The sequence below is a fragment of the Schistocerca nitens genome, chromosome 11 (genome assembly GCF_023898315.1).
Source record: "Schistocerca nitens isolate TAMUIC-IGC-003100 chromosome 11, iqSchNite1.1, whole genome shotgun sequence".
NCBI classification, from domain to species: domain Eukaryota; kingdom Metazoa; phylum Arthropoda; class Insecta; order Orthoptera; family Acrididae; genus Schistocerca; species Schistocerca nitens.
The window spans coordinates 54,536,910-54,563,986 of record NC_064624.1 but is presented as its reverse complement, the minus strand read 5'-3'; the positions used below and the strand labels follow the sequence as shown (position 1 = coordinate 54,563,986).

At 40.6% G+C, this 27,077-nt stretch overlaps 1 protein-coding gene across 1 annotated transcript in view; it reads right to left on the bottom strand.

Moving 5' to 3' along the window:
• LOC126213428 (uncharacterized) overlaps nucleotides 1-27,077 on the bottom strand; it is a 113,178-nt gene that overhangs the window by 37,942 nt on the left and 48,159 nt on the right. Inside the window, exon 5 of the mRNA XM_049941173.1 lies at nucleotides 11,652-11,689. Coding sequence (XP_049797130.1) covers nucleotides 11,652-11,689 — 38 coding nt within the window. The remainder of the gene's footprint in view (nucleotides 1-11,651; nucleotides 11,690-27,077) is intronic.

Here is a 27,077-nt window from a genome sequence, read left to right as displayed (position 1 = left end):
TCATTAGCTGGCAGAGACACTGCTATATCTCAAGCAGTACAGAATGCCCAAAACGCTGAAAAGCAATATCAAGAAGGTGGGAGGCCTTATACCTATGGAGGCCTTTGCTATCGGTAAAAGCCTATAAATTAAACCACACAGGAAAGGGCTTGGGTTGTACATTTTTAAAAAAGCCTCTAGTAATGCTACCAGAGACAGCATGTAAGCATAGATCTGCTTAAACTCATCAGAAAACTTAAGATCACGAGATTTCGCAGCATGTTTATGTAGGATACGTTGCCTGATGCAATGTGTGATTGTCAAATTGGATGTCGTGGGGGTACAGAATCCTGCGTGATTTAAAACTGCCTGAAGAATTATGTCGTTACTTCACTGACACAAACTAGGTGTTGTACAATTTTCGACGCTACCAAGACTTCATTTCATACATCTGAGTACATTTCTACCTGATATTTCTACTGAAAATGACATAAAAATAAGCAGTATATAAGTCTCTGCATCATTTGAAGTTGCAGTATAATGTTGGTCATTCAGAAAGAACGTTGGTCTGAATTAAAATCAAACTACTTTTGTCCAACGTATCTGAGCATAGGTAGAAAAGTATAGCATCGACTGATCTAGAAACACACAAAAGCATTGCTAATGGCACTGAATTAATAATAAATTCCATCTAGGGAATGGGGGAGTTGCAGCAACACCTTCATGCTCCTGTGACAGTGGCGATTTATATGTAAACAAAAAACGATTTGTAAAAGGATTTGAGCTAGGCTACATGCAAACGTTAATATGTTTGAATCAGAGTTAAAAAAGACGACATTGTTGACAATAGTCACAAATGTTCAATAGGAAGGCAAGTAGGTTTCTCAAAAGGGACAAGTGATGGTGCATAATAAGGATAAAATTGATGAGTCGAATCAACCAGTGAACATATTGCCAGTCAGTACAAGCCAGGTAGAGTGTAATATCACAACGAATTTCATACCTTCACAACAGATTAATCCGTACTATACACAATCGGTCCTGCTTATGAAACTGAAGTGAATGAATTCCAAGATGAACACAGGCTGCCACACAAAGCTAAAGCGGTGAAGGATTTAGATCCCTTGGAAACATGGCATGTAGAGAGAAGCAAACCTGATGGAGCAAGAGCCAAAAGTGAACTCCAAGAGGTAACATAAGAAGGGCACATACCATACTGGTATGCAAGGCAATCATCGAAAATGAGGGGATTCGATGGGTAGCTGAGCATGACACAAAATGGGATGTGTATCTGAGGAGGACATCACACTGGTGTGACAGTGGCAGAGTTTGGCAGCTTCTGCAAAGAGACTCAACTGGACTAGTGTAAAAGGCACCAATGGCCAAACGTATTCAACGACGATTCATTGTGTTAAGATGGCATAAGATAGATGGGCATGCAGAGGAATAAACAAAGCACCTGTAGCCTAGTTTTGAACATACAAGGGATCAGTACAAATGGAGGAGAGTGGTCCAATTCACTCCCCCAAGAACTACCACTTGGGACACGTAGGACACTCAGGAATCAGGTACAGCATACAGCCACGTAAGACATGTGTAAAATCATTGATGAGAAGAGTGTCATAGATGCCTGATGGGAGACAGATCATAATAGTGTTAGAAGATATAGCAAAGAGGAAAACACTCAGGATGGAGCCTTGAGGCAACCTGATCTGGAAAAAGGTGCCTGGAAAGGTCAAACCCACAAATACCTTTAAAACTCTGCCTCTTAAAAATTCCAGTAGGAAATGGGGCAGACAGCCTCTGAAGCCCCACATGTATAGAGTACAGAGGATACCAGTCCTCCAGCAGGTGTTGCAGGCTTTCTCCAAATCAAGAAAAAATGGCCACAGTCTGGTGTTTCCACAGGAAACCATTCATGACATGGGTTGACAAAGTGATGATATGGTCAACTGCTGAACAGCATGTTCGAAATAAACATTGTGCAGTGGTTTGAAGATTGCGAGTCTAGTCACCAAACCAGCCAGCCATGAACCATACATTCCAGCACCTTTCAAACACAGCTGGTGAGAGGAAGTTGTTTGTCCATACCAGGCTGAAATATGGTATAACACTGGCTTCACATGCCAGGTCCTAAGGGACCAAACTCCTTAGGTCACTGGCCCCTAGACTTACACACTACTTTAACTTATGCTGAGAACAAAACACACACACACACACACACACACACACACACACACACTCACACAAGGATGATGGAGGTCTCAAACCTCCAGCTGGAGGAGCTGCACAGTCTGTGGCGTCCTGTCTCAAACTGCACGGCCACTCCGCATGGCAAGGAGAAAGTGCTTGTCTTCAAGAGAAAGGTGCTCCAACATCTGAATGTGAACATCATCCTGCGCTGGGGCAGAAGATTGGGATGAAGTGAGAGCATGGCCTAGCTCGCTCACAGAAGGGCATCATTGTAGCATTCACCGTTCTGAGAGGAGAAGGGTATCACCTGAGCCTCCTCCACTCGTTTCTGGAGGTGGTTTGGTTAGATTTTTTTTTTTTTTAGTAAGTTCCTATGGAACTGAACTGCTGAGGTCATCAGTCCCTAGGCTTACACACTATTTGATCTAACTTAAACTATCTTATGCTAAAGACAACACACACACCCATGCCAGAGGGAGGACTGGAACCTCCTACGGGTGGGAGAAGCACGAAGCATGGCAAGGCGCCTCAGACTGCTTGGCTCCGAATGAGGAAGGCAGGGTGATGGTGGGTGGAGTTCTAAATCTCCGCAAAATAGCAGCCCACAGTGTTGGAGATAGCAATAGGATCTACAATGACATCTTCATTTGATCATGTCAGAAATAGGAGCTTGGTCTCATAGAACTGGCGGATGCTGCCCCACATGACAGAAGAGGGAGTGAAACTGGTAAAAGAACTACTAAATGAAATCCAGCCAGCTTTTATGGTATCCTGAAGAATGTGACACTGTGCAGCCAACTACAAGGGCCATTCAAATGAAACCAGTCATTAGTGTAAAGTAACAGAACGATTTTATTAACTCAAAAATTTAGTTACACACAGTACACATACACAAAAAGTCACGAAAACTGTTGGCATATTTATCCCCTTGTGGCACTAGCTGGCTGATTTCATCCTTGAAGAAGCTAGTTGGCTGCTGTCAGATCAAGCCCTGGGCCTAGTCACACACTTTATCGTCCATTGCAAATCGATGTCCGTGAATAGCTTGTTCCAGTACTTCCCTCCAAAACTGATTCAATGTCACCTTCATTGCATTGGCCATGTGTGGGTGGGCATTATCATGCAGGAGGATAATGCCATTGAACAACGTGCTTCAGCACTTTGACTTGATGACTCATGTAAGGTTCTGTTACGTGGCTTGATAATGCTGGGCACTGATGGTGGCTTCCTGTTGACAAGCAGTGGTCCCTTGTGGTAAAAAAAAAAAAAAAAAATAAAAAAAGACATGACCTTATCAGAACTGGTGAGCTCGGCCTTTTATTTCATTGGAGGTGGTGAAGTCACATGTTTCCTCTGCTTACTCTGACGCTTGATTTCCGGTTCAAAATGGTAATATCATGTTCCATTGCCTGTGAGAATATGTGACAGAAAGCAGTATTTTTTTTTTTTTCATGATAATGTTGCAGATGAAGCAAAGACAGCACCATTCGAGAATGGCGCTGTTCAGTGATCAGTTGGTGGGGAATCCAATGCTCACAGTTTTTTCGAAAGTTCCAGTGTTGACACATTATGGTGTGGGCGGTGCCCATGCTAATACCCAGTAACTGATGGCTCTCACCCACGGTGATTCTGCAGCTCTCCAAGATTAAAACATTCACTTCTACAACCATTTCCGATGTGATGACACAATAAGTCTGTCCAGGATGAGCATCACTTTCCAGTGACTCATGCCCCTCAAGGAATCGTTTGCGACATTCCACAATACTTGAACGACTGACTGTACTTAGCCTTCATCCATCAATACATTTCATAGCCTCCAACTCGCTCCACCGCCAAAAATTGAATCACTCCTCGTTGTTCCCGCTTACTCGCCTGCATGTTTGGTAGTGGATGATAACTCAGTTTTTGTTGTTGCTTAAGTCTTGTGAATATCCTTGTGTAGGGTGGCTTCCTAGAGTAAATTTTCCATATGGAGAAATTTATTTCTGTTTAATAGCTTGCGGTCTTAGAGAACAGTGAGAAATCTGCACAGTAACTTTCAGTGTTACTTTATTCTCCTTTGGTATATTTTGGAACTCAGTAGTGCCATTTGAGACCTTGTATCTATTTTATACACAGTACAATATGGCTAGGGACTGTGCTTGTTGTAAGTGGACACAAGGAGAGTTGGCTGCTGTCCAGAAAGAGCTGGAAGCTATGTTGGCAACCATCGACAAGCTTCCAGCTAATGTTCGAAGTTGCGGTGAGATTGGGATGCCAGTGATGAGACCTGCGACACCTTTGGTGCCACTGGAATCCCCTAGTGACCCTGACATTGCTGTGGCTTCTGATACACAACATCTGATTAGTCTGTCCTCACTCCAGAGTGGGTGGCAGACAGTGGTGGGTTCGCATGTCACTGGGCATAAGGCATAAGAGGGAGCAGGCCATGCGGCTGGCTTCCTACATCTTAGCAACAGGTACGAGGTGCTTCCCAGTGTTGCTGATAACTGAGCCAGCACATGATGCCTCTCCTGTTAGGCCAGCGGTCAATTTTCTTGCCCAGTCTGGACAAGTACAGAGGCTGGGTATGCTAGTCATTGGGAGCTCCAATGTTAGGCGGGTGATGGAGCCCCTCAGGGAGATAGCAGGCAAGGTGGGAAAGAATTCCAGTGTGCATTCAGTATGTTTGCCGGGAGGTCTCATCCGTGATGTGGAAGGGGCCCTGCCGGTGGCTATCGGGCGCACTGGGTGCAACTGGCTGCATATAATTGCACATGTTGGCATAAATGACACGTGCCACTTGGGTTCTGAGGCCATCCTTGGCTTCTTTCAGCGGCTGGCTGATTTGGTGAAGACAACAAGCAACCCACACAGGGTGCAGGCTGAGGTGTCTATTTGTAGCATCATACCCAGGGTTGATTGCAGTCCTCTGGTTTGGAGCAGAATGGAAGAGCTAGACCAGAGGCTCAGATGGCTCTGTGACAGTATCGGATGCGAATTTCTCGACCTCCACTATCAGGTGCAGAATTGTAGGGTTCCCCTTAATAGGTCAGGCGTGCACTACACACAGGAAGTGGATACTTGTGTAACAGAGTATGTGTGGCATGCACATGGGGCCTTTGTTTAGGTTAGAGGACCCCTCCCTTGGAAGCAAAGACAATTTGCCTGTTAAATCAGCCACAGCGACCTCAGAGAATCTTTGTTCTCACAGATCAGAGATAGAAAAGGTTAATATGGTTTTAGTAAACTGCAGGAGCATACAAGGAAAGATCCCAGAACTAGTATCGCTTACTGAAGGTTATAATGCACAGATAGTATTGGGAACAGAAAGGTGGTTGAAGACAGACGTCAATGACAACGAAACCCTAAGTTCAGATTGGAAGGTTTATCTTGAGGATAGGTTAGTCACCAATGGCGGTGGTGTGTTCATTGCAGTAAAAGAAGTTCGGTAAAATGCAGCAAGGTTATCACGGATTCCAAATGTGAATTAATCTGGGTGAAACTGCCTATCAAAGAATGCTAAAAAAATGTGATTGTATGCTTTTAAAGACCACCTGGGTCAGGATCTGTAGTTCTAGAGTGCTTCAGACAGAACTTGCAGAATATCATTAGTAATTTTCCTGCGTAATAGGGGTAAGTTCAACATACCACGTATAGATTGGAAATGTTATGCCATCAAAACTGGTGCCACAGACAGGGAATCATGTGGCATTGTTCTGGATGTCTTGTCCAAAAATTACCTTGAGCAGATAGAGAACCAATTCGTGAGGGCAACTTCTTAGACCTTCTGGCAACAAAAAGACCTGGACTTATCGAATCAGTTAATGTAGATGAAGGTACCGGTGATCATAAGGGTGTGACAGCATCTATGACAACGGGTCCTACAAGGAATGTTAAGAAACGTAGGAAGATATATTTGCTCAGCAAGGGTGATGGGATACTAATTTCAGAATATTTCAGCAATCAGCATCAAATATTCAGTGATGAGGACGAAGATGTGGAGAATAAATGGAAAAAAATTCAAAGGCATAGTTCAATATGCCCTACACAAATATGTTCCGAGTAAGGTTTTAAGGGATGGGAAAGATCGACCATGGTTTAATGGCCATGTTAGAAAAGTGCTACATAAACAAAGAGCACTTCATCTCATATTCAAGAGAAGTAAAAATCTAGCTGACAAAAAGGTCAACAAAGCAAAAAGGAGCATAAGGATACAAATAAGAGAAGCGTTCAATGATTTCGAAAGTAAGACATTGTCAACTGACCTGAGTAAAAACCGTAAGAGATTTTGGTCATATGTAAAATCAGTAAGCGGATCAAAATCATTATTCATTCTCTCAGCAACCACACTGCCACCAAAACGGAAGGTAACAGAGAGAAGGCCAAAATACTGAATTCGGTCTTCTGAAGTTGTTTCACCATGGAAGATCATAACACTGTCCCTCCTTTCAATTGTCATGCGAACATCGAAATGGCAGGTATTGAGATTACCGATTGCGGACTTGAAAAGCAGCTACAATCACTTAGTAGTGGAAAGGCTTCATGACCAGATGAGATCCCTATAAGATTCTATGAAGATTATGCGAAAGAACTTGCTCCCCTTCTAGCAATAATTTATCGTAGATCACTTGAGGAATGAAAGCTACCTAACAACGGGAAAAAAGTGCAGGTCATTCCCATTTTTAAGAAAGGCTGTAAGACATATCCACACAATTACAGACCTATATTGTTGATGTCAATCTGTTTTAGAATTATGGAACATGTTTTATGCTCAAGAATTATGACTTTTTGGAAAATGAACATCTCCTCTATAAAAATCAACATGGATTCCACAAACAGAGATCCTGTGAAACTCGGCTCGCTCTGTTCTTCCATGATATCCACAGTGCAGTGGCGCTCAGGTTGATGCCATGTTCCTTGATTTCAGTAAGGCATTTGACACCATCCTGCACTGTCGTTTAATGAAAAAGATACGGGCTTCAGGAGTATTGGAGCAGACCTGCAATTGGATTCAAGACTTTCTTGCAGACAGAACTCAACACTTAGCTCTTAACCTTAACGGAACTAAATCGACAGATGTAAAGGTAATATCTGGAGTACCACAGGGAAGTGAGAGAGGACTGTCACTATTTCCAAAATATATGAATGATCTACTAGAAAGTGTCGGATGCTCTTTAAGGCTATTCGCAAATGATTCACTTGTTTATAACAAAGTAGCAATGCCAGAAGATAGTAAGCATTTGCAGAACGACCTGCAGAGAATTGATGAATGGTGCAGTCTCTGGCAGTTGGCCCTGAACGTAAATAAACGTAACATATTGCGCATACATATGAAAATAAATCCACTACTGTACAGCTACACTGTTGATGACAAGCAGCTGGAGAGAGTGTCTGCTGTAAAACATCTAGGTGTAATCACCCACAGCGACCTTAAGTGGAATGATCCCATAAAACACAGATAGTGCGAAAAGCAGACACCACACTCAAATTCACTGGAAGAATCTTCAGGAAATGTAACTCATCCATGAAAGAAGTGGCTTATAAGGCACTTGTTCACCTGATTCTCTAGTATTGTCCATCTACCTGGGATCCCTATCAGGTAGGGCTGATAGAGGAGATAGAGAAGATCCAACAAAGAATGGCGCATTTCATCACAGGTTCATTTACCTGGCGAGAGAGCATTATGGAGATGCTAAGCAAACGACCCTGGAATATGTTACAAGAGAGGCGTTGTGCATCATGGAGAGATTTAGTATTGAAATTTCAGGACACCACTTTTCAGGAGGAGTCAGACAACATATTACTTCAAACCCCCCCCCCCCCCCACACACACACACATACATCTCATGTATTGGGGAAAATCTGACAAATTCCAGCCAATACAGAGGCTTACCAACAATCATTCTTAACACACACTATTTGTGAGTGGAACAGGGTTGGAGTGATCAGATAGTGGTACTGAAAGTACCCACCGCCACACACCACTAGGTGACTTGCGGAGTATGATGCAGATGTACATGTAACTTGTGTGACCATCTTCTCTTTGGCGTGAAACCAGACTGGCGCTATGCAACATCAAACAGTGTGCACGAGTCAGACACACTACCAATGGATGACATCACCATTCACGCTGTTACATGGTGCCACCACCTTACATGTAAGGCAAAGGTAGATGCAATGACCAGGTTTCATTTGAATGAATCTCATATATATTACACACACACACACACACACACACACACACACACACACACACACCTATATAATGGATACAGTACAGTATAAAGATTAAAAATGCGAAGAGCATGTCTCAGTTGGAATAGGAGTCAGCAAACAGAAAACAGATAGCACACAGGAAATGGTAGCTCCAGTATGTGTCAGAGAGAATGGACCACATGAGATGACGGGCAAGTTGAGCAGAGAACAAGAGGTCCAAGTAGGAATAGGTGTGCATACAGTCTGAAGGGAACTTGCGTGCTCCAGTGTTAAGACATACGAGGTTGAGCTGCCAGGTCAACCAAGAGCAAACCTCTTTGACAGGTTCTCAAAGAGCCCCAAAGGGGATGGTGAGCGTTATAGCTGCCAGGCAGCAAAAAAGGGGTGAAGGAGCTGACCAACACATTGGAATATGTCTATTATGGTGACAGCGAATGATGGAAGCATGCATACATTACAAAGAGAAAAGCTGAAACGAGGAAGGAAAATCGAGACTAACAGCTTGCAGACGGATGTTCAATGAGATGGTTTGGCTATGAATTCCATCCTAGATGACCAGCATGCCTGCCCCCCCCCCCCCTCCCCTCATGCTGGAATGTACGTTGAGTAAACTGGAAGTAAATATGAGAGATCGAAGCAGTCACGAGTACACAATTTTGTTTCTTGGAGGCAGAAAACAAGCACATGTTGCAGTGCCAAGTGCAGCTGTTCCATTTGAGTAGATTGGGAGGGGGGGGGGGGGACAAATGAAGGATAGTCACCTCAACAGCTGCCAAGTGACATACTTCAAAGACTCACTAGTACAGGGTGAATAGGCTGGAGAATGCTGTTCCACAAGATGTACAGAGGTTTCGGCATTCTACCTGGGTCAGCCTGGGGACTCCAGGACAGAAAAATGTTAGCCAGTGTGCACTGGCAAAATGGAGGTTGGCCAGGTGAGGGTAACATGCGGTGACACCACTGAAAAAGATCTCCAAGTTGGGGAAGAAAAGGAGACTGTTTGCCTTTGATTGATTTCTTAGAGCCTTTATAGTTGGCAGATGAAGACTCAGATGTATGTTAGCTGGAGGGATGTAGGAAGTCTTTGTGGAAGTATTCCTTTGGTCTCTTCCAGCCCACCAGTTGTGTAGCATGTGATTTTGCCACCAGGGGCCATGGTTTGGTGGCTTGTGCACCTGTAGGAGGAGGAGACAGGGATGCTTATGTGATACTGTACAATTTCACAACTGCAGTACTGAACTGTGTGTTGCAAGCTGCTCCTTCATGGATCAAGGTGTAGTAAGAACAGTACTGCAAGCACCAAATGGTGTAATGCAGGGCTTATGACTAGGTACCAACTTGCATGTGACAGGGTAGAGTAGTTTTTCCTTCACCCAGATCTCCTAGATGGCCTGCTCATTGAGATACATGGAGTATTCATGGGATGAGGCACTATGGTCACCATAACAATTGATAAAATGGGGGAGGAGGAGGTTGGTAATCACCCTTGTGAGCACTTCAATTCCAAGTAACACATTTGGCCATGTTTTCAAAGAGCATGTGAAGGTGATTATAGTGTTGACACTGGTGATAATAAATCTTGTTTGGAACATATGGTTGGACTGTGATCACTTCACAGCCTTTAAGGGAAGCACCAGTCAATCAAATGTTACAAAATGACTGCATGTGAGCACTATGTTCATATCAATCATATTTATTACCTGAAGGACTCCAGTGATGCACTGATCAGACAGATAAGCATGGATTTCTCCCTCAGTCAGGCCATCAAGTAGCCAAGTGTGAATAACAGTACATGAAAAATTCAGTGTATGATATTCCTTGACATTAACAGGATAGCTGTGGAGGAGGGAAACTATAAGCAGTTCTTAGGCTTAAAAATCACAATTTATCCCCAGAAGCAAAGTCTGCATTACGTAAGGAAGAACAAGATTTCACAGGGCCTGCAATTGCATCAACACCTTTCTGAATAATACAAGATTAACCATAGAAAAGGAATTATTTTCTTTGGTACATGATACCATGAAGACCTGAGGTGTGGCTGGTGGAGTCTGAATCTTTGAACTCATTGCATTTATGTTTAGTAGATACAGACTGAGATGGTGATGGGCTCATTGCAAAAAAGTTCTCAATGATTGCCAGCATCTCCAATGGCGTACTCTTTCCAACTGGGGGGCCTGAGAGGGAGGCTCACCCACCTTAGGTGACTGTTCACATCTCATGTCACTTTCTGAACACATAGACCAATTGGCAGTTGGTAAGGTAACAGCTCAGCAATCACCCCTCCCCGGCACTGTTTTGTACCAGGAGGTACACGCAAACCCTACCTGTCGATCCATGGCTGGGAAACACCTGTCACCCAGTTACCCATTATGTATCACAAGCATGGGCCGGCCTTCAGGAATGCACAGGGAGGAAGAAGAAACAAAGAGACCTCAAATACCAAAACACAGGAAGGGGAGCTGGAGAACAAAGTTAGAAAGAAAAAACTGATGAGAAACTGTCTTGATGCCAAGCTATCGAATTTTCGGAACACATTCCCAAAACTATCCAAAAACTATTCCCCAACAAAATGGAAAAGAACAGGAGAATGGACATGCAGCAGAGAAAGGGAAGATATGATGCAAAGACTGCTGGGACCCCATGCTAGCCGAGCATGAGCTCATCAAAGAGTGATGAGCCACCTGGGATGGGTATGGGGTGATTTTTTTTTTATTTAGTCTGTGAAAACATACTTTTATCCTATGATATGCTCTAAATTCTCTCCAGCTATTTAAAATACTTTCTGTTGGTGGCCTGTAAACTGTCAATACTACAAACTGAGCAAGACTGCAGCACAGCATTGGAAGATCTGTTCAACACTTTATTCATTAATCGAAGATTCTGGGAATTAGCTCCAATTTGTGGATAGATGGCCACTCATCCTTTCTTCTCACTTGTCTTACAGTAGTGTAACATTAGCTTGCGGCCATCAAGATGAATCTATCTAATTTTACTGATTTTTAGGTGACATTCTCCATTAAGCACAATACAGCTGCTGAAATTCCACTTGAGCTTTTATTTTCCTGTGTGGATATTAAAAGTTCACTCTATTTATTTAGGAACAGTCACATAATGGCTGTTGTAGAGAATAGCATTACTGACCATACTGTCTTGTAATGTTGTTGCTTATTGGTAATACGGAATAATTATAGAAGTGTATTTTATATCTGAAGTACTTCAACATTTAGTACATAAAAATTTATACTACCCAAAAAGTGCTGCAGTGAATTATGAAAACTTACCTTGCACTATCAGATTTGCATCTTTTTGAGGTTGCCACCTGAAATATACAAGAAATGGCCCATGATTTACAACTGATGAGACAGTAAATAAATAAAATTCTATTAACACTAACCAACATCTGATTGGTCCAGAAAATGCTGTTTGTGAAGTTTGAAAATAGCATTAAAGAAGATATGACACAAAATGTTGCAGTTATTGAAACAGAATGTTAGTAAGAACACACACTTCATTTCTACACTTTTGTTTTGGCACTATAAATAACTACACAAGCCAGTGGTTCAGTTATAGCCATACTTTCTACTAGAGGCTTCAAAAAGGTAAGTGGCCAAAAACACCTTTCATCTGCCATACACTTAAGCTTTGCAAAAAATTTCCTTTCCTTATTTTATTATGAAAATTGTTATTCACTTAGAGGTGAACCCACTATCACTAGTGATGCATTTGGGCATTTCTGTTCTGGGCAGCCCAAAAACTATTTGCAAAGGTGAGGAGTGTCCTCTAAGTCCAACCACAAAATTCAAATGCAGAATTAAGTACACACTTGTAACATTAAATATACAAACACTTATCAATGTTGGCAAATACTAAGTGCTGCCAGACATTGTAAATTCACTAAAAACTAAAATATTGCGGTTACAAAATACCAGAGTCACAGATGAAGAAATACCACTTTTGGATAACTGTAGATTCTTGACAGAGAAAGCAGAAAATAAATACACAATACTGTGCCAAACCAGGTTCTCCATTCATAAATGGTAAATCAATATTAAAATCATTATCAAATTTTTCGTTACCTTAAGACTAAGTCTTCCCCTATAATAACTCAATATGCAAATGACAGGTACCTAATACTTAATACACATGCACCAATAAATCAGGATAACAAGAATAATGCCAGCAAAGTAAGACAGTATTGAGAATGCTCTGATGAAGTACCAGAGAAAAACAAAAACAACTTATTACATTTCAATCCTCAAACTGATACAGAATTGAGATTAAAATATTTTCTACCAAAACTGCTATTAAATGTATTTATTCACAATTGGAATTTTGACTATTATGACATTCTCAAGTGACAGCTTACTATGAAGTCAATCAAAGTTATTGAGTGTCACACCTGGTGCATACGGATTGGAAATTAAAAAGTGCAGTCTGACATGAGTTTAATACAAATTATTACATGAAGTGCTACTATATTCCTAGAAGATTCAAAGAAATTCCATGAAAAGGACAAGGAGAAAATAAAATAACAGCAGAAATTCTACAATACAACAGATAACACACATGGCTCAGGACAGGCAGGTTCTGTGAAGGACACATTGCTATGAAAGGAGTAAAAGAGCAAAATATGATTGGAATACATTTGTAAATTTTAGAAAGGCTACGACTACAAAGCTACACCAGTTTTATTCAAAATTCTTACAGAATCTGAAATACAGAAGACAACAGGAGTCCTCTTAAAAGAACTTCAGCATCTGAGATAAGCCATGTCAATGGACTACATCCATTATTGTTTCAGTACTGACTTGAAAATGTGATCATTGAACAAAAGGAACAGCTGCAACAATCTAATATCGAAACTGGAATACTTCTTGGATGAAAATTGGATAATGTCAAAATTGACTGATTAACTTTTGTAGATGATTTAGCAGTATTGGCAGTGTAAAACAAGCAAAAATAGAGAGGAAGAAAAACTGTAGTAAACGCATGACTACAAGTCACCTCTGATAGGAAGCAGTACTGACAAAGAACAAAACTGCAACATCCAAATCAAAGATTAAGTATGGGAGTATCAGGGGAAGACTAATTTAATAATCTATGAGATGTCAAAACCAAATGGTGGGGGGAAAAGAAGCCGTAAGAGAAATACTATGAAAGATAGACTTTGCTTTTGACTTAACATAAGATATTTACAATAAAAATTCATTTTCCAAAATGTCAAAACCTCCTAGTTCTAAGGCAGTCATTTGGCCAGAATGCACATTTGCATCAGAAACAGTAATTTTAGGACTGCTTTCATAGTGAGAATAGCGCAATGCCTGTAACTGTCACTCCATCAGGGGCTTCACGCAGCTGCTGTTACGTATCTAGTGAATGAGCAAGGTCACACATAAACAAGTAAGTCCATATTCCTTTAGCTAAAAAGTATTATGTATCCTTCTTGATCGTATTATTTTCATTAACCATTGTTACTTGGGCATTCACTCACTCAGTGATTGTTTACTTGTAGAGGCAACTAGAAGTACAGCAAAACAGAACACTTGCTTAATGTGAGACAAGCTGTTTTGCATGTTTTGAAGATTGGGAGGCAGACTACTACTGCTAGAGACCATCCCATATCATGATGACATTTGGTTTGTGGGATGCTCAACTGCACAGTCATCAGTGCCCATAAAAAGTCCCAAATTTTACACAGTCCAATCAAGCTTGGGTGAGAAAGCAACATAGATAAATAGAACCAACAAAATAAAAAAAAGCACAATTTATAACCTGGTCAACATACAATAAATTCCTGTCAATAGACACTAAGATCCAACATTACAAAACTGTAACTATCCCAGAAGCAACTTATGCTTGTGAAACTCTGATCCAAATTGAAACTGAAAGAAGAACCACATAACTTCTCAAGACTGAATGAAGAGTTATCAGAACTTGCATCAATAAAATATACCAGGTTGGTGGAGTCTGGAGAATCCTCCCTAATGAAACTATCTATTGTGAGATTGGCCCAATCACCAGCACAATGAAGAAGAACAGAATCTCATATTTATTTCATGTCTTACAACTGCCTGACAACAGGATTTTTTTAGATGACTAGTGATGACAAGTCTCGGAAAGAAGACAGGTGGACAGTGGGTCAAAGAAATTCAGCAACATCTTGAAGTAGTTGGACTCAGTATTACTAATGCAGAGAACAAAAACAAAATTAACACTCTCCTTAGGAATCACAAATTTTTAGCAGAAATGACACAGAAGACCAGTAAAGATTTGAGACGAGTGAAGAAAATTGCGTTTGGAACAAATAAAAAATTACTGGGCTGATCACAAGAAGCAATTAGTCCAATCTTCAAAGAGGAATTGAACGTGGAATGACTAAAGTGGTCCAATGTCACCAATCAAGTTAATAAAAGTAATAATAATAATAATAATAATAACTGTGGAAATTCAGTATGGAGTAGCACAACCACAAGCTGCAAAAAGAGCTTTTAGACAGAACATAGAATGTCTGAAAAGTGTGTCTGAAAATGCCACTGGGGAACACTTGTTTGTAGGCATATTCACAAATCGTCAACTGTGGCTGCAGCAGTACCTGAATGAACAGGTTGCCAAGTGACCATATCCCAGACATGTTCAATGGGCAACATTTTAGGCAGATGAGCAGGACTGCAAAGCAATGGTACCCATCGTATTTCAAAGAAGGCTTGCACATTCCTCACCACATGCAGATGGAAATTGTTCTGCTGAAATATGGCATGTGGAACATCCGCAGGAGGGGCAGTGCCTCAATCTGTAAAACATCCTCATGTAGTTCTAGCTGTTCAGACTGCCCTCAAGACACAGGAGGTGAGATCACGTATTACAAGTAATGGCACACCAAACCATCACACTTGGCATTTGTCTGCTATGCAACTCAACAACAGTAAGCAAGACTTGGCCGAAACCACTACATTCTGCTGCTCACCATGCCAGTGTCAGCATTTACATGCCCATTGCAGTCTGTGCTGTTGGTGGATTCTGGTGAATAGAATACGATGCAATGACATGCATTTCTGCCCACAGAACTGTCAACACAGGTATGTCCACACCTGCTGCAGTGCTCCAGTGTCACACAGACACTGTTTACGAAGCTGTTCTGTCCATTATGGCCAAGTGGGCAAGATGGTGCTCATCTCGCACTGTGGTCACATTGTATCCTCCAATACCCTGTCTCATTGTTGAAGGAGGGTGCCCTCTATGAGCTGCAACATCACAGAATGGCAAAGACACCTCCCGGAGACCAATCTTTCTACCTCATTTGAACACACACACATGCTGATATTCCACCCTGTGAAACTGGCAAGACATAGTGGCACATATTATACATTTCCATTTCTTCTGACAGCTCTGCACAGACAAAATACATCTGCATAGTACTGTGCAGATCACACTTAAGTGCCTGGCAGTGGGTTCATCAAGCCACCTTCCCAATAATTCTCTATTATTCCTATCTTTAAAATTGCGAGGAGAAAATGGACACCCATATCTTCCTATGTGAGCTCTGATTTCCCTTATTTTATTGTGATGCTCTTTTCTCACTACGTAGGTCAATGTCTACAAATATTTTCGCATGCAGAGGAGAAAGCTGGTGACAAATTTCGTGAGAATATTCAACTTCAATGAAAAATGCCTTTGTTTTAATGATATCCACCCCAAATCTTGTATAATTTGAGTGACACTCTCCTCCCTACTTCTCAATAGTACAAAACATGCTGCTCTTCTTTGGACTTTCTCAATGTGCTCAATGCCCTCTGCCACACACCGATGGGTGGCTTGCGGAGTATAAATGTAGATCTAATCCTATCTGGTTAGGATCCCACACCATGCATTCTTTCTCCAAATGAGAGTGGACAAGCATAGTGCAGGTCTCTTTAGTAGATCTATTGTATCTTCTAAATGTTCTGCCAATTAAACACGATCTTTGGTTCAACTTCCCTACAATATTTTCTGTGTTTTCTTTTCAATTTAAATTATTTGTAATTGTAATTCCTGGTTATCCAGTTGAATTTATTGCCTTTGAATTTGACTGATTTGTCATGTAATCACACATTAATGTATTTCTTTTAGCACTCACACTTCATTATTTAGGGTCAACTGCCAATTCTTTGCACTGTAAAAGTATCTTTTAAATCATCATGTGATTTGTTTTGATCTTCTGCTGACTTTACTAGATGGTAAATGACAACGTCATCTGCAAACAACCTAAGACAGCTGCTCAAATTGTCCCTTAAATTGTTTATATAGCCAAGAAACACTAGATGACCTATAACACTGACTTGGGGGTCACTTCTGTTTTACTTTATGACTTTCTATGAATTACTATGAACTGCAGCAAGTCTGACAGGAATTACAAATCCAGTCACACAACTGAGGCAATATTCCCATAAATGCAATTGAACTACAAGCGGCTTGTTAAGTACAGTGTCAAAATGCTTCTGGAAATCTAGAGATATGGAATCAATTTGAAATACTTTGTCAATAGCAATCAAGACTTCATGTGAGTAAGAAATTAGTTGTGTTTCGCAAGAATGATGTTTCCAACATCCGTATTGACTGTGTCAACAGACCGTTCTCTTTGAGGTAATTCATAATGTTTGAACACAAAGTGTGTTCCAAAATCCTACTGCATATCAGCATTAATGATATGGGCCTGAAATTCAGTGGATTATCCCTACTACCTGCTTTGAATATTTGCATGACCTGTGCAACTTCCCAGTCTTTAGGTACAGATTTTTCATCAAGAGAGCAGTTGTATATGATTGTTAAGTATGGAGCTATTGCATCAGCATAGTCTGAAAGGAACCTAATTGGTATACAGTGTGGACCAGTAGACTTTCTTTTATTAGGTGATTTAAGTTGCTTCACTAACCCGAGGATATCGACTTCTAAGTTACTCATATTGGCAGCTGTTCTTGACAGTATTGTGGAATGTTTACTTCATTTTCTTTGGCGAAGGAAATTTGGAGGACTGTATTTAATAACTCTGCCTCAGCAGCACTTTTGATAGTATTTCCATTGCTATCATACAAAGGAGGCATTGACTGCATCTTGCTGCCAGCATACTTTATATATGACCAGAATCTCTTTGGATTTTATGCCCAGTTTCAAGACAAACTTTCATTGTGGAGACTACTGTAAGCATCTTGCACTGAAGTTCATGTTAAATTTTTTTGCTTCTGTAAAATATCAACAAGCTTGAATATTTTGTGTTCATTTAAATTTGGCATGCTTTCTTTGTTCTGACCCGTTGCAAAACACTGAACTGTCCAGTCACACAAAAGAGGGCTGTGTCATGCTGCAAACCATTACTTCAAAGTGTTTTACTTTTTAGAAACAGAAGTGTGTTATTTTAACAGTATTATTGTATCTATATCCTGGAGCGACACACACACACACACACACACACACACACACACACACACACACACACACACACACACACACACACACACAACGAAATAACCCACTTCAGAATTATTATGAAATGAAGTTATTTTTTGTCTACATTTCAACCATGACAATCACGGTGAGAATAGTTTATCTCCTGCAAAATGTACTTCACTTTGACAGCACCAGCTGTAATTTCTAAAGAAACTAACTCTCAACATCAACGTTAATAATTAAATAGCACTATACTACTAATTTAACAAAACATTCATTCATTTACACTGCATTTGTGAATTGCCTCATAATAAAGTTCAAACCAAGAGATCTCTGCCACCAGCTACAGGTCAGATGCCAAATACTTTTATACAATGGACAAGACACAAAAGCAACAAAAACATTACTATTTCAGAATCTTTTACCCACTCCATAGTATAATATTTGTCAATGAGGCATTACACAACTCCAGTGGGATGGAGTGAGAGAATGTGTCAACCTACATGTATAAAAGCAGTACTTTCAGTTGGTCTTATATGCAAAATATTACAATTATGGCCCAAATTTCCATGTGGAATCAATTGCTGGGCTGGTATCTTTCAAGTACTATATTTTACAGACTAAGATGCACATTAATTTTAAGTAGTTTTTTTAAATAATATTTTTACCACTTATTATTAGATTGTAGGTTCAGACCAAAGAAATTATTAGTATATAAAATCAAAGTGACCTTTAAAATCCCTGAAAATTATCATCTTACCTACTACTCTTTCTCCTTCTTTGTCATCATTGTCATATTAATATGTAACATGATGTTCACTGCCATTGAGAGTATTATGCATGCTGCACTTCTTGGAAGATTTAACAATGTCTTCTCCCACTGTAGACCACAACTGCTTTATCTACTGACACACGTGTTTGATTGTAGGCCATTTCAATGCTCCCTTTGGCATGAGTTCATGTTGGGTTTTCTCTGTAGTATATCGACCATATTTAGTCAAAAAATTCACCAGAGCACAAGTAAGTTCCAACAGAGCCAGCTACAGGCAGATGAGTGTGTCATGCAGTGCAGATCAAAACACAGCTAAATAGCAAGGCAAAACAGAGCCAGCTGAGAATGATATAGCAACAGCCAACACTATATTATAAGATGACGGAAGCCTTTCCTCACTTGCTACCAAGTTATTGTTTAGAGAATGTGCCTTAAGACCTAAGCGAAGGTATTCTGGAGTATATAAATACTCAGCCATTCATGTACTAAATGATTCTTGTCTCAGCATCACAGCCTACACCACAAGCCTGTGACATCTCTAGCGATGCCCCCCCCCCCCCCCCCGAACACAATATCAGATTCTGGGTTTGACCACAAGCACAAGACAGGACAGCCCACCCTGAGTCATGAGGGAGTTGCCCACTCACTGGAGAAAGTTCAGGGCCAAAAACATAAGCTGCACTGCAAGGCTTCATCACAATTGCACATAGAGATGTCACTTACAGCAGAATTTGGGTAATGCCATGCTCAACTCTGTTCCTTGCTCTGTCAGCAGTGAGCAATGCCAGGCACCTATTGCTCTGCATGAGAGGTAACTGGATCCCTCCACCAAGCTGTTCTTGATGTACTATGGCTGAGGGTCAGAATAGAAAAAAATTAATTGACAAAATCTACAGTCAGCTGGATATACCATTGCACATTCAATGGGTGACTATCCAAGGGTCTTGCAACACTGGTGTTAGAGCAATGTCTAAATCTACAGCGTATGGTATGTTTTATTAAAAAATGTTGTACTTTGGTTATGGGGAAAAGTCTTATGGTCACGCCTTTTTAAAGTAGATTTATTGCAAGTACAGAACCAGTGGATTTGTCTACTTTTAGAGTTAATGTAAGTCACGACTGGTCTCAGTCTGTTGGATGTGCGCAGTGTAAACCTGAGGGTCACTTAACACCATGTATGAAATTACTTCCAATAAAATGTTAATACATGTAATTATTGGGGGCATGTGGATAGGTAGCACCAAGAGACAAGATAGCTCACAATTACACATACAAATTAAGTTAATGTATTTTGTTTCCTTGCCTTGTGCTTGTTAGTTCTCTAAATGAGTGTCATCAAGGACAAAGCATCGACTCTGCGTGGGTTGGTAAAATCACGATCATTACAATGAGTGTAGATTTGTCACTCAAGTTTAATTGCTCCTTTATCTGATATGGTAATTGAGGATGTGCAAACCTTTGTGGGAGACCTTGAAAATCTTGGCCTGATAAGAAATTACTGAGTGCTGCAAAATTGAGACTAATAGGGGAAGCGAAAACTTATGTAGGGCATACAGAATCTTGTAAAGGAGTCAACATTCAAAGAATTTAAGGATGGGTTAATTCAAAGACATATGGAATGAAATGGTGTCAGACACTATAGGGAACAATTAGAAGCAAGAACTACAAAAAATATGGAAATTGTGGAGTAATTTTCAGGTAGGATAAGGAAAATTAATGGATGTAACTATGAATTATGGTAGGTTGGTGCATCAGTGACTTTTGTTTTTTTGCACGAAGCTGAGCAGAGGGTGCTTGATGTTTTTCTGAAGAGGGTTGCATGCTGTAAAGTCAAGATGTGTGTGGATAGGGGTACGACTGATTTGTGCGTGAGGAGATCTATTTGTTGACTGGAATGCAGGGTAAAAGGACAGCGTTTGCAGCTCATATAAAATGTTTCTGGAGTGGACAAATAGTGCATGTAAGGAGGCAGTGTTGCAAGCCTCAGGGCAGTGTGAATAAAGTAACAGGAAGTAACTGTTTTAGAAGTACAGGACCCGGTAGGAATAAGCTGTCAAACACTGGGAACCGCAGGTCCACATATGGACCTTCCCAGTAAGATTGTGTGCTATGAAACCATATGCAGAGATGGAGTTTGCAGTCAGAGGAATAGTAGGGAAAAAAGGTCAATAAAAATGTAAATGTTGTGTGATGCATGATATTATTGGACACAGTGGAGCATGCGTCAGTCACCAGTAGTGATCTGTTGAAACATAAGCAATGGGACCCACCACAGTACAAATTGCATGGAACGAGGATAAAGATGTGACACCATTAGGATTGTACTTTCAGCAGGTCGAGGCACATTGTTTGTACTATAGCTTTGACAAGATTGTAGCAGTGGCTCATTGTTTCGAGCAGGGGAATGTTACATCAGCCAAGAGGGTAGAATTCAGGGGGAATGCTTTCTTACTACATGGAACAGCATGCAAGATAATGGTGTCTACTTTCTGACTGCCCACCATGATTTCAGAGATAACTTGCTTGGGTATTTCCCAGCCACGTTTGTACTGGTCAGAGGAGCCCACGCAAGTGCTACCTGCCACAAATCTAACCAGCTTCAATCAAACCCTAGGGCTGGAATTAATGCAGTCTATGTGTGTGTGTGTGTGTGTGTGTGTGTGTGTGTGTGTGTGTGTGAAATCTTATGGGACTTAACTGCTATGGTCATCAGTCCCTAAGCTTACACACTACTTAACCTAAATTATCCTAAGGACAAACACACACACCCATGCCCGAGGGAGGATTCGAACCTCCGCCGGGACCAGCTGCACAGTCCACAACTGCAGCGCCCTAGACCACTCAGCTATTCCCGCGCGGCATGCAGTCTATGAATACACTTCAGAACCAGCAGAAGCACATCTCCCTAGAAACCTTATTGCAGTGTGTATATTCATATTGGTAAAATCAGTACTGGAAAGAGACAACATTAGCTACTGCCATACCAATCACTGCAGTGGCACTTGTTCTGTTGAGCACAATCCTTGTTTTGGTACATAGAAGATGAAGCACAGGACTGAGCTTGGACCCAGCCATAGCTGAAATTCCAGTGGAATGAAATACCCTGAGCATAAATGCCAGAGAATGGAGCTGAATGCATAAGGGGTGTAGTATTAAGAGTAACTGATTAATTTTAGCTTTTAAGATGGGAATACAGTTAGAAGTGGCTGTGCAAGAAGTCCAGTAATGAAGTTAGTTCCATGATACTTGAGTTAAGGATTTGGGCAGGGGGCCATGTATAAATGTGTAAGATTATGTGATAGGTTTAAGGAAACTATTTGTTAGAATAACCCTTAAGAAGTGAAACAGGGCCAGAAACCCACTTACCAGAGACTCTAGTGTAAATGATAATTAGTTTGGTCAACCCAAGAGATCAGTTCTTGATAAAAAGGAGGGCAATGTAGTGTATCTACCATAGTCAGTCAAAAAATACGACAGAGTGGAACTGAGTTGCAACAGAGCCAGCCACAGGTGGGCGAGAGTGTCATGCACTACGAAGTAGAACACACCCAACTGGCACTACAAAGCAGAGCAGCTGTGCACAGTATAGAAACAGCCAGTACTGCAGTACACTAGTGGAAGGAAGGAAGGAAGGAAGGACCAAGCATTGAAACCTGCAGCAGTTTGCGGAAGGACTGAACTTTTTGTCACGTTGACCAATTCTCTTCAGTTGTAATTGGTCCTGTTCTTGCATGATCTTTTTCCGGCTGCAGTGATGTCGCAGATTTGATGTTTAACTGGACTACTGCCCATCACTCATGCGCTGACTGTAACACCACATTCAAACTCACTTAAAGCTTGATAACCTGCCATTGAAGCAGCACTAACCAATTTAACAACTGGATCAAAAAATTGCTGTCTTATAATATAGGTTTTGCCAACTGCAGCACCGTACTCTGCCTCTTTACATATCTCTTATTTGAATATGCATGCCTATACTAGTTTTTTTTTTTTGGCACTTCAGTGTACTATTTTCCATTACAAAAATAAGTACTAACAACAATACTGCACTGTTACCAATAATACAAATCAATTTCAATTCAAGTTCACTGGCAATGCAGACTGCAATGACACAGCATAGGCTAGCCCGTTTTCTGGATTTGTGACGGCAGGACGAAAGGGAAGTAAACAGTGTTGGCAAGCTTGTGAATTCCCACAACTCTCATTCATTGCATTGATGCAATGCTGTTGCTAGTTGAATCCATTGTTGCCAGACAGGTATCTGTTTTCCACAGTATTGCATTCTGGCCATTTTTAACACTGGTGAAAATTTTAAATAAAAAAAAACTGGATGTTTTATATTAATTTTGAGTGAAAGACACACTTGAATTTTGAAGGCAATTTTTCAAAGAAAACAGTGCATCAATCCATAAAATATGGTATGCTTTTCTTCTCTCTTCAAAATATGAGGTAAAGTTGGTGGTGTTTCCTTGTGAGAGGCACTCTTTAGGTCTGAGTGACCTGCCATTCTTTCCTAACCTTCCCCAATCTATTGCAAACTCCTTCCAGATGATGGAACTAATAATTCCAAAAGCTAGAGAAGTTCCTTGTACTTTCGTGTGTTTGTATGGTCAGTACTAATAATTTCACCTCCTGAAGTCTAGTACATGCCAGTCATTTTGTCACCTAATTTTATAGCTTTGAGCTATTCAAGAATGTGAGCTTGAGACAAAATTATAAATTACTGAACTTTATCTTTGTTTTTGCATTGTGGTTTATCTGTCATGGGGAATCTTTGTCTTCACATTACATACCTAACTTAATGATCGATATGACTTTCTGTGTGCTGATTTGAGCTGTGTAAACCATGTTACAAAATACATATCGTTTTGCTACAGTTTTAGAGGCATTTCATGACTAAATTCATTGTGTGACATCAGATAAGGAACTAAAAATACTTATTAAGTTGTGATTTCCAAAGTAGAAATTAATATCAAGGAGCCTTACTCCACAGAAGGTATGTCAGAAACAAAGATTAGACTTTTTGTTAACTAACTTTAACCTAAACAATTTTAAGGATAAAGTGCTGTATAGCAAAGATATTGTAGTGGAATTATTTTGTGAATGAAATAATAAAACAGTTCCATTGGTTAAATAATTTACATAGTAATACATCTGTATGTAAAAGGCTAGTAAATTTTTACACATTATTAATACTAACTTTTTTGTTAAAGATTATGGACTGTCAAATGAAGAGAGATATTTTACAAAACTATAAGCAAATTCATTGCATGTGGCTCATGTAGAGAGAAAGAGAAGAAAATATCTCAATATTTCAGAAGAAAGGAAAGAGAGCAACGTGGCAAATGTCTAGATTTAAAAGAAATGAAAAGCGAGGGAGAAATAGTCATGAAGATTATCTACAGAGAAAAATAGAAGCGTAACCACTCATGTCAGTGGAGTGTAATCATCAGAACTCCTTTTAGGTCCACACAAATCCCCATGAACTTTAGGAAAAACAGCAAGAAGATTAGAAGAGCTACATCCAGACAGTCCAACTTTGAAGTATGTTGTAATGAACAAATTAATTGTTCCAGTGCCACATTTCCATAATGTTCAAGCAAACATTAACAATATAAATTGAACACCAACATTCCTGAAGAAGAAACCAAACAGTTGATTTTATTTTTACAACAGACATGACAATCTACCAAGCACCTGAAAGATGGAATACTACATTATTTAAAAATCATGACAGTAACAAGCATATAGTTTTGCAAAAACTGTACATAATATTTTCAGCTCAGGGAGATTATATGCAGTTTTAGACAGCCACTAAAATGGGACAAATACATATTTTCATGAACTAGATATTTAGTCGGGTTTAGCTACACCTCATAATACAGGGTGATCCATTGATTGTGACTGGGCCAAATATTTCATGAAGTAAGCGTCAAACTAAAAAACTACAAAGAACGAAACTTGTCTGGCTTGAAGGGGGAAACCAGATGTCGCTATGGTTGGCCCGCTGAATGGCGCTGGCATAGGTTGAACGGGTATCAACTGCATTTTTTAAAATAGGAACCCCCATCTTTTATTGCATATTCGTGTAGAACGTAAAGAAATATTAATGTCTTAGTTGGACCATTTTTTTCACTTTGTGATAGATGGCGCTGTAACAGTCACAAACATATGGCTCACAATTTTAGACGAACAGTTGGTAACAGGTAGGTTTTTTTAAATTAAAACACCAAATGTAGGTACGCTTGAACACTTTATTTCAGTTGTTCCAATGTGATACATGTACCACTGTGAACTTATCATTCCTGAGAACGCATGCTGATAGAGCATGATTCCCTGTAAATACCACATTAATGCAATAAATGTTCAAAATGATGTCCATCAACCTCAATGCATTTGGCAATACATGTAACGACATTCCTCTCAACAGCGAATAGCTTGCCTTCCATAATGTTCGCACATGCACTGACAATGCGCTGATGCATGTTGTCAGGCGTTGTCGGTGGATCATGACAGCAAATATCCTCAAATTTTCCCACAGAAAGAAATCCGGGGACATCAGAACCGGTGAAGGTGCCATGGTACGGTGCTTCGACAAGCAGTCCACCTGTCACGAAATATGCTCTTCAATACCGCTTCAACTGCACGCGAGCTATGTGCCGGACATCCATCATGTTCGAAGTACATCGCCATTCTGTCACGCAGTGAAACATCTTGTAGTAACATCGGTAGAACATTATGTAGGAAATCAGCATACATTGCACCATTTAGATTGCCATCGATAAAGCGGGGGCCAATTATCCTTACTCCCATAATGCCGCACCATACATTAACCTGCCAAGGTCGCTGATGTTCCACTTGTTGCAGCCATCATGGATTTTCCGTTGCCCAATAGTGCATATTATGCCGATTTACGTTACCGCTGTTGGTGAATGATGCTTTGTCGCTAAATAGAATGTGTGCAAAATATCTGTCATCGTCCCGTTATTTCTCTAGTGCCCAGTGGCAGAACTGTACACGATGTTCAAAGTCATCTCCATGCAATTCCTGGTGCATAGAAATATGGTACGGGTGGAATCGATGTTGATGTAGCATTCTCAACATTGACTTTTTGAGACTCCCAATTCTTGCGCAATTTGTCTGCTACTGATGTGCAGATTAGCAGCAACAGCAGGTAAAAACACCTACTTGGGAGGCATCATTTGTTGCAGGTTGTATCCGGCGAATGGTCCGGACACTTAGATGATGTCGTCCAGGATACCGAGCAGCATACATAGCACATGCCCATTGGGCATTTTGATCACAATAGCCATGCATCAACACTATATCGACCTTTTCCGTAATTGGTAAACGGTCCATTTTAACACGGGTAATGTATGACGAAGCAAATACTGTCCACACTGGCGGAATGTTACGTGAACCACGTACTTATACGTTTGTGACTATTACAGTGCCATCTATCATAAAGTGAAAAAAGTGGTCCAACTAAAACATTCATATTTCTTTATGTACTACACGAATATGTAATAAAAAATGGGGGTTCCTATTTTAAAAAATGCAGTTGATATCCGTTTGACCAATGGCAGTGCCATCTAGCGGGCTAACCGTAGCACCATCTGGTTTCCCCCTTCAAGCTAGACGAGTTCTGTTCTTTGTAGTTTTTTTCGTTTGATGCTTATTCCATGAGATATTTGGCCCTGTCACTATCAATGGAGCACCCTGTATATCTGAAAGATATGCTCACTCTGATTATCTGGTGAATGCATTGAAAAATGACATTGAAAAAGAGCATTTCTCATAAGGTAATGAGTTAGTGGAACATGCACTCTACTATCAATTTGTGTGTAACTATGAACTCACGTCTAAAGTGCAAAATTGTAGCCCCTAAACTTCCCTCCATGTTAAATGATGATGACTGATACAAAAGTAAAATGGGAACAACGGATTGATATTGACAGACAACTAAAATTTTATATTAGTTAATGATACTATTGTTGATGTGTCAGAAACTGATAAGTGAATTTTATATTTTACATTTCACTGCTTCATTAAGAACTGACAACCTGCTACCTGTCCCATGCACCCTCCCACCACCACCTACTCCAGTCCTGTAACACGGAAGGTGTACACGATCAAAGGCAGAGCCACGTGTGAAAGCACCCACGTGATTTACCAACTGACCTGCCTACACTGTGAAGCTTTCTATGTGGGAATGACCAGCAACAAACTGTCCATTCGCATGAATGGACACAGGCAGACAGTGTTTGTTGGTAATGAGGATCACCCTGTGGCTAAACATGCCTTGGTGCACGGCCAGCACATCTTGGCACAGTATTACACCGTCCAGGTTATCTGGATACTTCCCACTAACACCAACCTGTCAGAACTCCGGAGATGGGAACTTGCCCTTCAGTATATACTCTCTTCCCATTACCCACCAGACCACAACCTCCGCTAATTTCAAGTTACCGCTGCTCATACCTCACCTGTCATTCAACAACATCTTTGTCTCTGT